The sequence below is a fragment of the Rhinoraja longicauda genome, chromosome 38 (assembly GCF_053455715.1).
Source record: "Rhinoraja longicauda isolate Sanriku21f chromosome 38, sRhiLon1.1, whole genome shotgun sequence".
In the NCBI taxonomy this organism is placed as follows: Eukaryota; Metazoa; Chordata; class Chondrichthyes; order Rajiformes; family Arhynchobatidae; genus Rhinoraja; species Rhinoraja longicauda.
The window spans coordinates 9,120,144-9,137,398 of NC_135990.1; the positions used below are offsets into that span (position 1 = coordinate 9,120,144).

At 46.5% G+C, this 17,255-nt stretch overlaps 1 protein-coding gene across 1 annotated transcript in view; it reads left to right on the forward strand.

The window, feature by feature from the left end:
- The first annotated feature begins 5,149 nt into the window (after positions 1–5,149).
- The window catches only part of tubgcp4 (tubulin gamma complex component 4), a 39,050-nt gene continuing 26,944 nt past the window's right edge, over positions 5,150–17,255 (forward strand). The window contains exons 1-6 of the mRNA XM_078429705.1: positions 5,150–5,388; positions 6,778–6,903; positions 8,359–8,481; positions 9,015–9,068; positions 12,051–12,107; positions 14,921–15,000. Coding sequence (XP_078285831.1) covers positions 5,311–5,388; positions 6,778–6,903; positions 8,359–8,481; positions 9,015–9,068; positions 12,051–12,107; positions 14,921–15,000 — 518 coding nt within the window. The 5' untranslated portion in view covers positions 5,150–5,310. The remainder of the gene's footprint in view (positions 5,389–6,777; positions 6,904–8,358; positions 8,482–9,014; positions 9,069–12,050; positions 12,108–14,920; positions 15,001–17,255) is intronic.

A 17,255-nucleotide genomic window follows, 5' to 3' on the forward strand; every position in this document is an offset into this window, starting at 1 on the left:
GTGAATAGCTGGGGCCCAAGGACTGAATCTGCTGCTACCCTTCTAGTCACAGACTGCCAACCTGAGAAAGACCCATTTATTCATAGAAACATAGAAACATAGAAAATAGGTGCAGGAGGAGGCCATTTGGCCCTTCGAGTCAGCACTGCCATTCATTGTGATCATGGCTGATCATCTACAATCAGTAACCTGTACCTGCCTTCTCCCCAAATCCCTTGATTCCACCAGCCCCCAGAGCTCTATCTAACTCTCTTTTAAATTCATCCAGTGAATTGGCTTCTACTGCCTTCTGTGGCAGAGAATTCCACAAATTCACAACTCTCTGGGTGAAAATGTTTTTTTTTCTCACTTCAGTTTTAAATGGCCTCCCCTTTATTCTTAGACTGTGTGGCCCCTGGTTCTGGATTAAAAAAACAGGAAAAACAGGAAAAACACGAAAAAATCCTACTCTTGTCTTTCTGTCTGTTTTCCAGATGCAAATCAGCACACAACCCTCAATCCCACTCCCTTTTCAATCTCCTGTGTTGGACTTCATCAAAAACTCGAAAATGTAAATATACTGCATCTACTGATTCCTCTTCTTCTGTGCCATTTGTCAGATCACCAAAGAACATGAAGTCCCCTCTACAAATCCATGCTGCCCACTCAAGCCTTTTATTATTTTTTACATGCATAACATCATTATGAATATCATTCTCTTTGAATCCCAATTATGTTTGTTATCTAATAAAGATCTTATAATTGCGCACACTTTAATACATTTTCACTTTATCTTACTTTATTTCACAGCTGTGTGGTGGCGATCAAGTGCAGGAATTGGACCAATTTACCTCTCATCTAGGGTTGCCAACTGTCCCGTATTAGCCGGGACATCCTGTATTTTGGGCTAAATTGGTTTGTCCCGTATGGGACCTCCCTTGTCCCGTATTAGGCCCGGGGGCGCGCTGTAGGCCCAGACACTGTAGGCCCGGCCGCTGTAGGCCCGGGGGCCGCTGTAGGCCCAGACACAGTAGGCCCAGATGCTGTAGGGCCCGGGGGCCGCTGTAGGCACGGACAGTGTAGGCTAACGGAGTGTGTTTGGAGAGCAGGGCCGAGTGTGTTCGCCTAACGGAGGTTGCGTAGCAACCTGCCTCCCAGCTCGGGCGGCCGCCATTGGTGGAGCGGAAGCACGTGGCCGCTGTCTGGGTGAGGTCAAGTGGGGCGCGGGCAGTGACGTCACCTATTGTCCCTTATTTGGGAATTAGAAAGTTGGCAACCCTACTCTCATCCAATACAGAGAAATTTACATTGAGTACAGGTCTTCCTTGGGTTACAAACAGCTGATTTATGTACAGTCCATACATTTGAGTGAGTGTTTGGGAGACCGGTGAAATGTATTTGCCAGCTTTTAAGGGGCTGCATGCTTCATCTGCCATGTGGGAATTCAGTTTGTGGTAATATTTCTGACTTACGAACCATTCGGGTTAGGAACAGTTCTCAGGAACGAAACCCAGTCATAACATGAGGAGTACCTGTGTCCATATCACAACATCTCACCTTTAAATCCTCTCCTTATCCTCAGCCTGTTACACCTTCACATCTTCCTTTGCCTCTCCACCCGACCTCCTGTTGTCCACATTCACTCGCCCATCATATCTGTAGGTAGCCTGCGTTTGGTCTTTGGTAACTACGTTCTAGAAACATAGAACAGCACAGCACAGAGATAGGCAATTTGGCTCACATGATGCAAAATTAAATGAATCTCCTCTGCCTATACGTGATCTACTACTCTATTTCCAGAGTACCCATCAGCAGGGAACATCTAAGCGAACCCTCCTATCATCATAGGAAGGGTCCCAACCCGAAACGTCACCTCTCCATGTTCTCCATAGATGCTGCCTGACCCGCTGAGTTACTCCAGCACTGTCCTTTTCTCTATCTAAAATGCCTTTTAAATGCCCACTACTGAATCTAAGGCTTTGATGGGATCAAACCATGCTCCCAAGACCACCCTTGGCAGCGTGTTCCAGGCAACCACCACCCACCCATAGTTTACCAAGCATGCTTCGAAGATGTAAAAAAAAAAAATGCATTTCAAGGCCCTGGTAAAATACCATCAATAAGGCCTCCATAAAGACCTCCAAACTTATTGAAAGGAGTAGCAATGTTTCCCAGGCCAACGTTCCCTATACTGAGGTCTAGTCTACAAGTAGTTGGCGGTGCTGGACAGGCCATTTTGTTAATATTCCCGATACTAGACTTCCAAAGTAAATACTCTGTTCTAAATTTATTGTGTGAAGAGATTAGTGGATAGGGACTAGATTCAAGAATGGATTCAGAGCTGCCTGAGGGACAGCGAAAAGCTTTTGTCAGTGTGTTATCCATAAGGTCATAAGTGACAGGATTAGGCCATTCGGCCCATCTACTCCGCCATTCAATCGTGGCTGATCTATCTCTCCCTCCTAACCCCATTCTCCTGCCTTCTCCCCATAACCCCTGACACCCGCACTAATCAAGAATCTATCTATCTCTGCCTTAAAAAGATCCATTGATGTGGCCTCCACAATCTTCTGCGGCAAGGAATTCCACAGATTCACCACCCTATGATGACATAAATTCTTCCTCGTCTACTTCCTGCTGGCTCGAAGGGCCGAATGGCCTACTCCTGCACGTTTCCTAAAGGAACGTCCTTTAATTCTGAGGCTGTGACCTCTGGTCCTAGATTCTCACACTAACGGAAACATCCTCTCCACATCCACTCTATCCAAGCCTTTCTCTATTCATTTATCCAGTCTAATGTAATCTTACTCTACAAGAGTACAATCAAGCGATACATAAATGCCATCGGTAGTGTAAAGAGAAAAATACCAGAGTTCAGAATATAGTGTCAGAGTTACAGAGAAAGAGCGCAAGGTCTGCAATGAGGTAGGTTGGAAGATCTGCACTACACTCTAGTTTACGATTTAGGTTTCTTATTGTTACATGTACCAAGGTACAGTAACGAGCTTTGTTTTGTATGCTATCCAAACAGATCAGATATACCGTACATAGATACAATCAGTTCAAACACACATTAGAGCAAAGGGAAAGATACAGAGTGTGGCACATCAGTTCCAGGGACAAGGTACAATGTTGTGAATGGGTTAGAGGTGAATGGAACAGTTTGATAACAGCTGTTCCTTAATCTGGTAATATGTGTTTATAAGCTTTTTATATCTTCTGCCCGAAGGGAGAGTGAGGATAGAATGATTGAGGAGAAAAAGATTATGTTGATTCTGTTGGCTGCTTTCCCAAGGAACATGTCACATTCCCACTGAATTCCTGAGAATCTGCTGCAAGGCCACACGTATTGGGAAGGTGCATTTAGGATGGTACCTTCAAGTCTAGGCATAAGGTGCGCACAAATACCCAAAGTTAGTATGTGTAAGAAAGAACTGCAGATGCTGGTTTAAACTGAAGATAGACACAAAAAGCTGGAGTTAATCAGCCGGACAGGCAGCATCTCGGGAGAAAAGGAATGGGTGACGTTTTTGGTGACTGTCTGAAGAAGGGTCTCGACCCGGAATTGAGGCAGTGCAGCGTAGGTTCATGAGATTGATCCCTGGGATGGCGGGACTGTCATATGAGGAAAGATTGAAAAGACTAGGCTTGTATTCACTGGAGTTTAGAAGGATGAGAGGAGATCTTTTAGAAACATATAAAATTATAAAAGGACTGGACAAGCTAGATGCAGGAATTTTTTTTCCAATGTTGGGCGAGTCCAGGACCAGGGCCCACAGTCTTAGAATAAAGGGGAGGCCATTTAAAACTGAGGTGAGAAGGAACTTTTTCACCCAGAGAGTTGTGAAATTTGTGGAATTCTCAGCCACAGAGGGCAGTGAAGGCCAAATCACTGGATGGATTTAAGAGAGTGTTAGAAAGAGTTCGAGGGGCTAGTGGAATCAAGGGATATGGGGAGAAGGCAGGCACGGGTTAATGAGTGGCAGTGCTGGCTCGAAGGGCCGAATGGCCTCCTCCTGCACCTATTTTCTATGTTTTTTATGAAATGTCATCCATTCCTTCTTTCCAGAGATGCTGTCTGTCCGGGTTACTCCAGCTTTTTATGTCTACCCAAAGTTACTGGCAGGAAGGAATATGGGTGATATCTTACAAAACTACCCACTCACCTGCTCTGGCCTTCACAGCCTGTGTCTGCAGATCCCCACATTGGTCTACTTCTCCATCTCAGAACTATACCTTTCATTCATTTGTTCTGTTATCTCTCTACATCATCGTCTATATCTCTCGTTTCCCTTTACCCTGACTCTCAGTCTGAAGAAGGGTCTCGACCCCAAACGACACCTATTCCGTGTTCTCCAAAGGTATTTATTTCACAAAATGCTGGAGTAACTCAGCAGGTCAGGCAGCATCTCAGGAGAGAAGGAATGGGTGACGTTTCAGGTCGAGACCCTTCTTCAGACTCAAGAAGGGTATTTTCTTACACCATGTTCTCCAAAGATGCTTGCTGCCTGACCCACTGAGTTACTCCAGCATTTTGCTGCCTGACCCACTGAGTTACTCCAGCATTTTGCTGCCTGACCCACTGAGTTACTCCAGCATTTTGCTGCCTGACCCACTGAGTTACTCCAGCATTTTGCTGCCTGACCCACTGAGTTACTCCAGCATTTTGCTGCCTGACCCACTGAGTTACTCCAGCATTTTGCTGCCTGACCCACTGAGTTACTCCAGCATTTTGCTGCCTGACCCACTGAGTTACTCCAGCATTTTGCTGCCTGACCCACTGAGTTACTCCAGCATTTTGCTGCCTGAACCACTGAGTTACTCCAGCATTTTGTGTGATCCAAGACATCCTTAACATCAAGTGACTGCCTACTGACCTCTGCCAATAGAAAAGATGGCCGCCGCCGTGGACGAGTGGATGGGGAAACTGCCAGCAACAAATATGGCGGCAGTTGCCAGGAGGCGACGATGGCCGCCGCCCTGGACGAGTGGATGGGGAAACTGCCAGCAACAAATATGGCGGCAGTTGCCAGGAGGCGACGATGGCCGCCGCCCTGGACGAATGGATGGGGAAACTGCCAGCAACAAATATGGCGGCAGTTGCCAGGAGTCGACGATGGCCGCCTCCCTGGACGAGTGGTGGGGAAACTGCCAGTAACAAATATGGCGATGGTTGCCAGGAGTCGACGATGGCCACGCCGCCATTTTGGACAACTTGGCGCCGGTCACAAACACGGCGGCCGCGGGGATGCTCGCTGCTGTTGTCGGGGCTGAACCGACCTTTTGGCGGCTTTGTGTAATTTTTGGGGGGTAGAGGATTGCGGCCACACCATGATCCACGAACTCCTGCTGGCTCTCAGCGGGTACCCGGGCAGCATCTTCTGCTGGAACAAGCGCAGCGGCCTGCAGGTGAGGGCGGGCCTGCCGGCGCCATGGCAACGGGATGGGGGTGGGGGGAGAGGGAGAGAGGAAAGGGGGTAAGGGGAGAGGGAAGGGGGCAAGGGTGAGAGGTGAGGGGAGAGGGAGGGGGCAAGGGTGAGAGGGGAAGGGGCAACAGAGAGGGAAGGGGGCAAGGGTGAGAGGTGAGGGGAGAGGGAGGGGGCAAGGGTGAGAGGGAAGGGGGCAAGGGTGAGAGGTGAGGGGAGAGGGAGGGGGCAAGGGTGAGAGGGAAGGGGGCAAGGGTGAGAGGTGAGGGGAGAGGGAGGGGGCAAGGGTGAGAGGGAAGGGGGCAAGGGAGAGAGGGAAGGGGGCAAGGGTGAGAGGTGAGGGGAGAGGGAGGGGGCAAGGGTGAGAGGGAAGGGGGTAAGGAGAGAGGGAAGGGGGCAAGGGTGAGAGGGAAGGGGGCAAGGGTGAGAGGGAAGGGGGCAAGGAGAGAGGGAAGGGGGCAAGGGTGAGAGGGAAGGGGGCAAGGAGAGAGGGAAGGTGGCAAGGAGAGAGGGAAGGGGTAAGGGGAGAGGGAAGGGGTAGGGAGAGAGGCAAGGAGAGAGAAGAGGGTAATGAGAGAGGGAAGGGGGTAAGGGGCAAGGGAGAGAGGGAAGGGGGCAAGGGAGAGAGGGAAGGGGCAAGGGAGCGAGGGAAGGGGCAAGGGAGCGAGGGAAGGGGCAAGGGAGCGAGGGAAGGGGCAAGGGAGCGAGGGAAGGGGCAGGGAGAGAGAAGGGGCAGGGAGAGAGAAGGGGCAGGGAGAGAGATGGGGCAGGGAGAGAGAAGGGGCAGGGAGAGAGAAGAGGGTAAGAGAGCGCGATGGGGCAAGGAGAGAGGGAAGGGGGTAAGGGGAGAGGGAGGGGGCAAGGGTGAGAGGGAAGGGGGCAAGGGAGAGAGGGAAAGGGGTAAGGAGAGAGGGGAAGGGGCAAGGGAGGGAGAAGGGGAGGGGGGGCAAGAGAGAGGGAAAGGTTGGGAGCAAGAGAGAGGGAAGGGAAGTGGGCAAGGGAGAGGGATGGGCTTGTTGGTTTGATGGACGAAATTGAACCGTTCATATGTTATATACTTATTAGCTCAAAGTTTCAGGTGATTTCGAGATGATCCAAAGCTGTTAGAGCTGAACAAACCTAAAATGTGTATTATTGTCTTGAACAAGTCAATTATTTCAGTAATCTCTCTAAATAAAATATTTGTCACTGGAGGCACCGAGCAAATGCAAAATTCAAAACACAATCTCTGGAGGAACTCAACGGGTTGGGCAACGTTTGTGGAGAGAAGTGGACAGACAGATAATGTTTCTGGTCAGGACCCTTTTTCAGACAAAGTGCTCTATCAGCTATGTACTATGTCCCAAATTAACAGTTATCTGTTTGTATCTAGGTATCTCAGGATCTGCCTTTCCTTCATCCAAGTGAGACCAGTGTCTTAAATCGATTGTGCAAGTTAGGCACTGACTACATACGCTTCACAGAGTTTGTTGAGCAGTATACCGGCCATGTTCAGCAGGTGGGTTCGATGGCCACTGAGCAATGATGAAGTTTTCCATACAATTCTTTCTATCATTTATTTGAAAATATTCCCACTAACTAATAGACTTATACAAGTGCATGGAATCTTCAGCCAAGAAAAGGACCATTTGGCCCAAACAGTTTATGTTGTTAATACTGCAACTGAGTTTCTCGCTCCCATGTTATCCTTCGTTGTAGACTGTGTAATAATGTCTTTCCCTGAGAGCAAGAACTGCACAATCTATATACTAAAACTCTTGTTTGTTTGTTTGTTCCTGAACTACAGCCAAAACGGTACACGATAGCGCGACAATTTTAGGCCCACCTTACTCAGTATCGTCCCTTTGGTGCTAATGGAAGAAGTTTCATTGAAATCGGTGTTATAGTTTTAAAGTTATTCACAATTTAATGTTTAAATCTATCTTCTCGGGGAGGAGGGGGGGTTGAGGGGGATGGAGTGGGGGAGGGAGGAAGGGAGGGAGGGAGGAAGAGGGGAGGGGGGAATGCAGGAGAGGTTTGGGCCCAACGGGTCCACTTGGTCTAGCCCCATTAAATTTCCACCATGCCTTGTTTTGGTGCAATCTCAATATAATTTCCTGACTTGTGTGTTCAGCACCTGTATGCAACTCTGGCTGCCCATTTGCCTGTTTAACAATTTTCCTATTTTTCATACAATACGACAATATATCTTTATTGTCATTGTACAGGGATACAACGAGATTGGGAATGCGCCTCCCATACGATGAAATAATTTAATTAGCTAGTCAGTATTAATTTAAACAACCCAATGAAACAAATTGTAACAGTTTTAAAACAGAATAAAGTGCAAGTAGATCTGTGCCGGATCACTGTGCCATGTGACCATCCGGCTCAGCAGGACCGGTTCATAGCAGCTATGGCCCTGGGGATGAAGCTGTTCCTGAGTCTGGAGGTGCGGGCGTAGAAGGCCTTGTATCGTCTGCCCGATGGAAGGGGTTCGAACAGACCGTTGCAGGGGTGTGAAGAGTCTTTGTGGATGCTGGTGGCTTTTCTGAGGCATCGTGTGTTGTAGATGCCCTCCAAGGCTGGTAGCTGTGTTCCGATGGTCCTCTGAGCTCTATGGACCACCCGCTGAAGAGCTTTCCTCTCTGCCTCATGGCTCTCCCTTTCATTTGATTCTCCTACAGCTAGAATGTTGTACAGCTGAATGTTACAATGTTCCCTTCAAAATGCCATTTTACATGACAGGAACATTTTTGTTTTGGAATCCTGAGTAGAGTGGAACAAGACTGTCACCATTTGCAATATGCTAGGAAGTTTCGGGGTATAATTAGGCCATTTGCACAACCAGCCGACAATGCCCACCATAGCAGCAATAGTTCTATTCATAGCCATCGTCCAGAATTGCTGTTATCTTTTTTCATTCATCCGTCCTTTCTTGGATTGGCTTGTCATGGTGAGTCTTGTGTTGCAGGAGTACAGCCCTTCCCCACAGGGCCAGGCTGGGCTTCACGGAATCTACCTTCGTGCCTTTTGTACCGGACTAGACTCGCTGCTGCAGCCGTACAGGCAGGCACTGCTTGACTTGGAACAGGAGGTAATTGTCTTCACCTTGACCGTAATGTTGCAGAAAAATGAACCAAAAGCAGCCACAATGTTGAAGATCCTTTAATACAGCTCAAAAAGGAGGGGGGGGGGGGGGTCTTCTGGTATCTTGGCCAACATACCTCCCTCCATCCACATAATTGCACTCCTCATGAATGACATTACATGAAATACTTTTAGATGTAGAAATAAATGAGGAAGATAGACAAAGAGCAGCCAGTTTATTATGAAGATAGCCACAAAATGCCGGAGTAACTCAGCGGGACAGGCAGCATCTCTGGAGAGAAGGAATGGGTGACGTTTAGGGTTGGCCAGTTTATTTTACCAGTGTAGCTTATAGCCAGTTAATTGCTTTTTGCAGTCAGCTTATTCTGCAGAAAGACAGTGAGATAAATGACCAGATTTTCTGTCGCAGTGATATTGTATTGAGGGGTCAAATTATTCAAATGCCTGTATTTTTCTAATGAAGCAATGTGCATTTCTGGCATCAACAAGATAATATGTTACCTCTATGTTTACTTCCAGTTCTTGGCAGACCCGCACCTCTCTGTGTCTCATGTCAACTACTCCTTGGATCAAGTAAGCACATGTTACAGTACATTGAAGCTGTTCCAGATTCATTAGGCGATGGGATGAGGGCCAGCCTGTGAAGAGTGGCCTTCGTTTTTGCTGAACCATTGCTGGGGTTCATTGTTGGAAGTAAATAGTCAATATAAAGCATGTAGTCAGAAGAGATTCAGGTGCAGCATCAACGGGTAGGACTTGGAACAGGAGTGTGCCATTCAGACCCTTGAATCTGTGCAAGGATCAACACAAAATGCTGGAGTAACTCGGCGGTCAGGCAGCATCTCGGGAGAGCAGGAATGGGTGACGTTTCGTGTCGAGACCCTTCTTCAGACCGATGTCAAGGGAGGGGGCAAGACTCGCCCGCCCCCCCCCCCCCTCCCCTGACATCAGTCTGAAGAAGTATAAGAAAATAACTGCAGATGCTGGTACAAATCGACGGTATTTATTCACAAAATGCTGGAGTAACTCAGCGGGTCAGGCAGCATCTCAGGAGAGAAGGAATGGGTGACGTTTCGGGTCGAGACCCTTCTTCAGAGTCTGAAGAAGGGTCTCGACCCGAAATGTCAACCTTCCTTCTCTCCCGAGTTGCTGCCTGACCCGCTGAGTTACTCCAGCATATTGTGATACCTTCGATTTGTACCAGCATCTACAGTTATTTTCCTACACAAGGATCAACAAAGTTATACTCTTAAATTACCATGGAAAAGCATGCATTCATTGTAATTTTCATCACGCTGACAGAATAAGTTATCACATTTCCTTCATTTTTAGTTATTCCTATTCCTATTTCTTAGAATGCTGTACATGTGTAGATTATTTTATAGTTTAGTTTAGAGATACAGCGCGTAAACAGGCCCTTCGGCCCACCGAGTCCGCACCGACCAGCGATCCCCGCACATTAACACCATCCTACGCACACCAAGGACAATTTACATTTATACCAAAGCCAATTAACCTACAAACCTGTACATCTTTGGGGTGTGGGAGCAAACCGAAGATCGCGGAAAGAACCCACGCAGGGAGAACGTACAGACTCCGTACAGACAGCACCCGTAGTCAGGATCGAACTGGGATCTCTGGCACTGTAAGGCAGCAACTCTACCAGTGTGCTCTTTCATGGGCAATTTTGAATTGTAAACATATTCCAAGTGAGTCTGAGTTGAGACTATCTGTCCCATTGCTGCCATGCTACTTGCACATGACGGAGGTGTTCTTAACCCCACTGTTCTGAGTTGACCTGCTGAGCCAAGATATTTTGACATAATGTGTAGGAAAGAACTGCTGATGCTGGTTTAAATCAAAGGTAGACACAAAAAGCTGGAGTAACTCAGCGGGACAGGCAGCATCTCTGGAGAGAAGGAATGGGTGGCGTTTTGGGTCAAGACCCTTCTTCAGATATAGTACTGGCTGGCAGTCAGCTTGAGTATAATATTAACCTGAGCTGACCCAAATATGTAGGAAAAAAACTGCAGATGTTGGTCTAAATCGAAGGCACAGAATGCTGGAGTAACTCAGCGGGTCAAGCAGCATCTCTGGAGAGACGGAATGGGTGACGTTTCGGATCTGAAGAAGGGTCTCGACCCGAAACATCACCCATTCCTTCAGAGATGCTGCTTGACCCGCTGAGTTACTCCAGCATATTGTGATACCTTCGATTTGTACCAGCATCTACAGTTATTTTCCTACACAAGGATCAACAAAGTTATACTCTTAAATTACCATGGAAAAGCATGCATTCATTGTAATTTTCATCACGCTGACAGAATAAGTTATCACATTTCCTTCATTTTTAGTTATTCCTATTCCTATTTCTTAGAATGCTGTACATGTGTAGATTATTTTATAGTTTAGTTTAGAGATACAGCGCGTAAACAGGCCCTTCGGCCCACCGAGTCCGCACCGACCAGCGATCCCCGCACATTAACACCATCCTACGCACACCAAGGACAATTTACATTTATACCAAAGCCAATTAACCTACAAACCTGTACATCTTTGGGGTGTGGGAGCAAACCGAAGATCGCGGAAAGAACCCACGCAGGGAGAACGTACAGACTCCGTACAGACAGCACCCGTAGTCAGGATCGAACTGGGATCTCTGGCACTGTAAGGCAGCAACTCTACCAGTGTGCTCTTTCATGGGCAATTTTGAATTGTAAACATATTCCAAGTGAGTCTGAGTTGAGACTATCTGTCCCATTGCTGCCATGCTACTTGCACATGACGGAGGTGTTCTTAACCCCACTGTTCTGAGTTGACCTGCTGAGCCAAGATATTTTGACATAATGTGTAGGAAAGAACTGCTGATGCTGGTTTAAATCAAAGGTAGACACAAAAAGCTGGAGTAACTCAGCGGGACAGGCAGCATCTCTGGAGAGAAGGAATGGGTGGCGTTTTGGGTCAAGACCCTTCTTCAGATATAGTACTGGCTGGCAGTCAGCTTGAGTATAATATTAACCTGAGCTGACCCAAATATGTAGGAAAAAAACTGCAGATGTTGGTCTAAATCGAAGGCACAGAATGCTGGAGTAACTCAGCGGGTCAAGCAGCATCTCTGGAGAGACGGAATGGGTGACGTTTCGGATCTGAAGAAGGGTCTCGACCCGAAACATCACCCATTCCTTCAGAGATGTTGCTTGACCCGCTGAGTTACTCCAGCATTTTGTGTCTACCTGACCCGAATATGACTAGTCCCAGCCCAAAGACTTTTTTTCCCCCCAGAATTACTACAAGCATCACTTTCTTCTAGTGGGGGAAATCCTAATGAATGTGGAAGTAGTTTTGAGATGCATTAGCAAAAAAGACTTGCTAGGCTGAATTAACAATGTCGTATTTTTTAAACTATTGATCCCCATCCAATGCCTGAATATATAACACAATATATAAACCTGACCCAACCTGAACCTAATGGTCCTTTTGGGCTCAGGCTAACCTCTGGTGCATGAAGGTCTTACCTTCATGTTTACTCTTTCGTTGACTACTTTTTTTTCTCAGTTTCAGCTGCTGTTCCCATCTGTTATGGTGGTGGTTGAACAGATCAAGTCTCAAAAGGTAGGTTTTGGTTCGCTAATGTTGCTGACTGCCTAACTTTATATTGTGGTATTTGTTACCTGGGATCCAAGCGCCTTTTCAACTTCAAGTTGAATTTATTGGTGACTGCCTGATGTTAATGTTCACTGCAAGTGAAAGCACAGTCTCCAGGGCTAGCTGATCAAATCCTATTAAGATCTAAAGGATTTCTTAAAGGTAAACCTGTAGCACTCTTGCCCCAAAATAAATCATTTTAATTTCTCTACTATCCCCTTCAGGATATTTCAAAATGCATTACAGTCGATTAAATACCTTTTGAAGTACGGTCACTGTATGATAAAGGAAGTGGGCCACAAAGCAGATGTTTAGCCTAGTATTCTGAAATTCAGTTTAAATCCCACAAAGGCAGCAGGTGAATTTAAATTGAAGCAGTTAAAAAGTAATTAAAAAAAAATGTGATTCTTGTAATGATAATCTGTTGTTGCGAAATCCCAACTCACCCCCTTTAGAGAAGGAACAAAGCCAAGGAAATGATTTAACACAACACTCAGTTCAATGTCAATAGTCAATAGTCAATTTATTTGTCACATACACATAAATGTGCAGTGAAATGAAAAATTACCCGCAGTTCAACGATAAGACCAATAAGAATAATCAATAAAAATGCAATAACACATACAATCGTAAACCAACAACAAACAAAAGAAACATCCATCACAGTGAGTCTCCTCCAGTCACCTCCTCACTGTGATGGAAGGCCAGAATGTATTTTCTCTTCCCTGTCGTCTTCTCCCGCGGTCAGGCTGCCAATTAGGAATGGACAGGTTGAGTCAGCCAGACTCATGTCATACGAAGGAATATACAGATGCTCCTTGACTTAAGATGGGGTTACGTTCCGATAAACTCATCGTAAATCGAAAATATCATAAGTTGAAAATGCATTTAATACACCTAACCCACCCAACATCATAGCCACCTAACCTACCCAACATCATGGCCTAGCCTAGCCTACCCAACATCATGACCTAGCCTAGCCTACCTAACATCATAGCCACCTAACCTACCCAACATCATGGCCTAGCCTAGCCTACCCAACATCATAGCCACCTAACCTACCCGACATCATAGCCACCTAACCAACCCAACATCATGGCCTAGCCTAGCCTACCCAACATCACAGCCACCTAACCTACCCAACATCATAGCCACCTAACCTACCCAACATCATGGCCACCTAACCTACCCAACATCATAGCCACCTAACCAACCCAACATCATGGCCTAGCCTAGCCTACCCAACATCACAGCCACCTAACCTACCCAACATCCTAGCCACCTAACCTACCCAACATCATGGCCTAGCCTAGCCTACCCAACATTATAGCCTAGCCTACCCAACATCATAGCCACCTAACCTACCCAACATCATAGCCACCTAACCTACCCAACATCACAGCCACCTAACCTACCCAACATCATAGCCTAGCCTAGCCTAACTTAAACATGCTCAGAACACTTACATTAGCCTACAGTTGGGCAAAATCATCTAACACAAAGCCTATTGTATAATAAATTGTTGAATATCTCATGTAATTTATTGAATACAATACTGTACTGAAAGTGAAAAGCAGAATGTTTACATGCGTGATGGCGTGGCTGACTGGGAGCTGCGGCTCGCAGCCGTTGCCCGGCATCACGAGAGAGCATCGTGCCACGTATCGTTAGCCTGTGAAAAGATCAACATTCAAAACTCAAAGCGCGGTTTCTGCTAAATGTGAATCGCTTATGCACCATCGTAAAGTCGAAGAATCGTACGTCGAGGAGCATCTGTATACAACATTTTGTGCACACCAACAATCGCAAACAACACCATGTTAGAGGCCAACAAATCTATTTTAGGGATCAATTTTAGGGACAAAGTCCCTCCCCTGACATCAGTCTGAAGAAGGGTCTCGACCCAAAACGTCACCCATTCCTTCTCTCCAAAGATGCTGCCTGACCCACTGAGTTACTCCAGCATTTTGTGTCTACCTTCTATATGTACCTGGTTGTCTGGATCACCTGAGGAAGGAGCTGGTGGTAGCAGTACCACCATTTGCTGGTGGTAGCAGTATCGTGGCAGTTCTGGTTTTATCTCCATTCAGTCATTCAAACGAAACACTAATGCACGATATAGAGGGCTCCATCCAGAATTATTTTTTTTCATAAGATCATTAGTGATAGGAGTAGAATTAGGCCATTCGGTCCATCAAGTCTACTCTCCCATTCAATCATGACTGATCTGTCTCTCCCTCCTAACCCCTTTCTCCTGCCTTCTCCCCATAACCTCGGACACCCGTACTAATGAAGAATTAAGTTTAATTCTATCTCTGCCTTAAAAATATCCACTGACTGGCAATGAATTCCACAGATTCACCACCCTCTGACTAAAGAAATTCCCCCTCATCTCCTTCCTAAAAGAACATCCTTTAATTCTGAGGCTGTGACCTCTGGTCCTAGACTTCCCCCACTAGTGGAAACGTCCTCTCCACATCCACTTAATCCGAGCCACCTATTCCTCCCTATGCCTATGCCTCGCTGGGCCGTGCATGGGTGTGGATGTTGAATGATGTGTAATGCATTCAATATCACGCTGCTGCTCGGCATCCGTGCCTTTGCAAAATAGAAAGAGATGAAACGACTGGAACCGTACAGCGGCAATTTTCAAGAAGGGGATTAAAATGAAGCCTCTTAAAATGACAAAGAATAGTTTGATTGTAGCATTGAATTTTCAGCAACAACTTGTCAGTAAAATTGGGTCTCACTTTGATTTTTTCTTTTTGTTGCCCCGTTAGATTCATGGTTGTCAACTCCTGGAGACTGTTCACAAACACAGCTGTGGGGGACTTCCGCCAGTCCGCAGTGCATTGGAGAAGTAAGGGAGCAGGCGATTTATAGAACCACAGTATTCCTGTCATTTGTCTGCAATTGTTGGGTCTAAATGTAGCGTGTTAATATTGAGAAAGCAGCACAGGTGACCCCCATGTTTTGAGTTTTGTAAATTCACAGAATTCCTTACAGAATTCACAGATCTCGACCCCAAAATTTGACATACGGAATAAAATTTGCTTTCACTCAAGTTACGTGAGGAAAATAATCAAACGGGGAGGGGAGAAATAGGTGCACGTCCAGGTGGGACAAAAGATTTTCTTCACCTGCATCAACTTATTACCTGCCAGGCTTTGTCACAGCCAGTTTTCTTTTCCTGCCCCCCTACAATGAGTCTGAAGAAGGGCTGTCGTCGTGGCTATCCCTTGAGGTCGAGGATGATGGTCTACGCTCCAATGTCAGAACGAAGACGCCTGTGCGTGTGCTTGTGTTGCACTCCAAGAAGCACACGGTCCTTCACAAATCAATCAACTCATTCCAATGGCAAGGGAACCAAGACGATTAGAGCTGATAGATCTGTTGCAGCCTTCATCCGCCTTCACAGCCGTTGAGTTCAAGATAACCTTGTCCGCCTGGTCCGCCGTTGAGGTCTTGTACTTTGGATCGTTCTTAGTCTGGACCCTCATCCTCGACCTTACCGCCATGGGTGGCCCTACCAGAGGCTAGTGCTTCCGACGGCATCACTCTCGGAATCATGGGGGCACGCAAGCCTCTTCACCACAACAAGGTGAACGATCCGAAGAGGGAAGAAGTGTACCAACCCAAAAAATCACGGAATAGAGTCGTACAGTCTGGAAACAGGCTCTTCGGCCCAACTTGTTCATGCCAATCAACATGTCCCATCTGCACGAGTCCCAACTGCCTGTGTTAGGCCCATTGTCCTCCAATCCCATCCATCTACCAGTCCAAATGTTTTTTTAACTTTGTGATAGTAACTGCCTCAACTACCTCCTATGGCAGCTTCATTGGACTTGTAGTGACTGTTGGCAGCGCATGTATGTAGATAGGGCCTGTATAAATTGTGCTGTCCATAAAATCGCCAGACAAATTGACCGGAAAAATTCTGTCACCTACGTTTCTGGAAGAGCAACGATTTAGTATTGATATTGGTTTTTCATTGTCATGTGTGCCGAGATACAGTTGTTTGCATGATATCTAGTAAAATTAAATCATACTATACACGCGTACAATCAAACCATTGCGTGCGATGAGAAAAATACTAGAGTGTAGAATCTAATGTCAGAGTTAATGTGCTGCTATTTGTTCTCAATGTAATGAAAGGTCCAGAAGACAATCTCTTCATCCGTCATCCACTGCCTTGGGCATTTCTGTAACTTCATTCTCTCTGAGCCTGAGTGGTAAATAAAATGCTACAGCAGAGATTGCAGGATGGCCTGAATGTTCAAAACATAGAAGGGAAGAAAAGTAGTAATTAAGCAAAGTTGAGCTTAGACTTAAAAAGTGTGATTTAAAAAGGGGACTAGTGCAATTTGGATTATAGTTTAGTTTATCAATACAGCACGGAAACAGGCCCTTCAGCCATCGGGTCTGCGCCGACCGGTAATCCCCGCACACTAACACTATCCTACACACACTAGGGACAATTTACAATCGCAGGTACTCCTCAGCTTCCGGTGGGGTTCCGTTCCGAGAAACCTATTGGAAACCAAAAGTATTGTAAGTTGAAATGCATTGACAACGCGCGATCACGTGGCCGGAAGCGAGCGGCGGCTCGCTACGTATCCTTGCCGTTTGCACCATCGCAAAGTCGAACTATCGCAAGTCGAAACATCATAAGCTGAGGGGTACCTGTATACCAAGCCAAAATAGCCTGCAAACCTATACGTCTTTGGAGTGTGGGAGGTTCCTGGAGAAAACCCATGCAGTTTACGGGGAGAACGTACAAACACCATACAGACATGCACCCATAGTCAGGATTAAACTCAGGTCTTTGGGGCTTTAAGGCAGCAACTCTACCGCTGCGCCACCATGCTGGATATTGCACCATCGATGTTAAAGTAAATGAAAAAAACGATGTAAATGTGCAGGATCATACCGACACAAAAAACCTGTTTGGCCAATGACATCCCATTGATGTGCAGCCACTGTTGCAATGCAGGTATATGTTGCAAGTAAGGTGGGTCCTGGTTAACAATAGACAATAGGTGCAGGAGGAGGCTATTTGGCCCTTCGAGCCAGCACCACCATTCAATGTGATCATGGCTGATCACTCTCAATCAG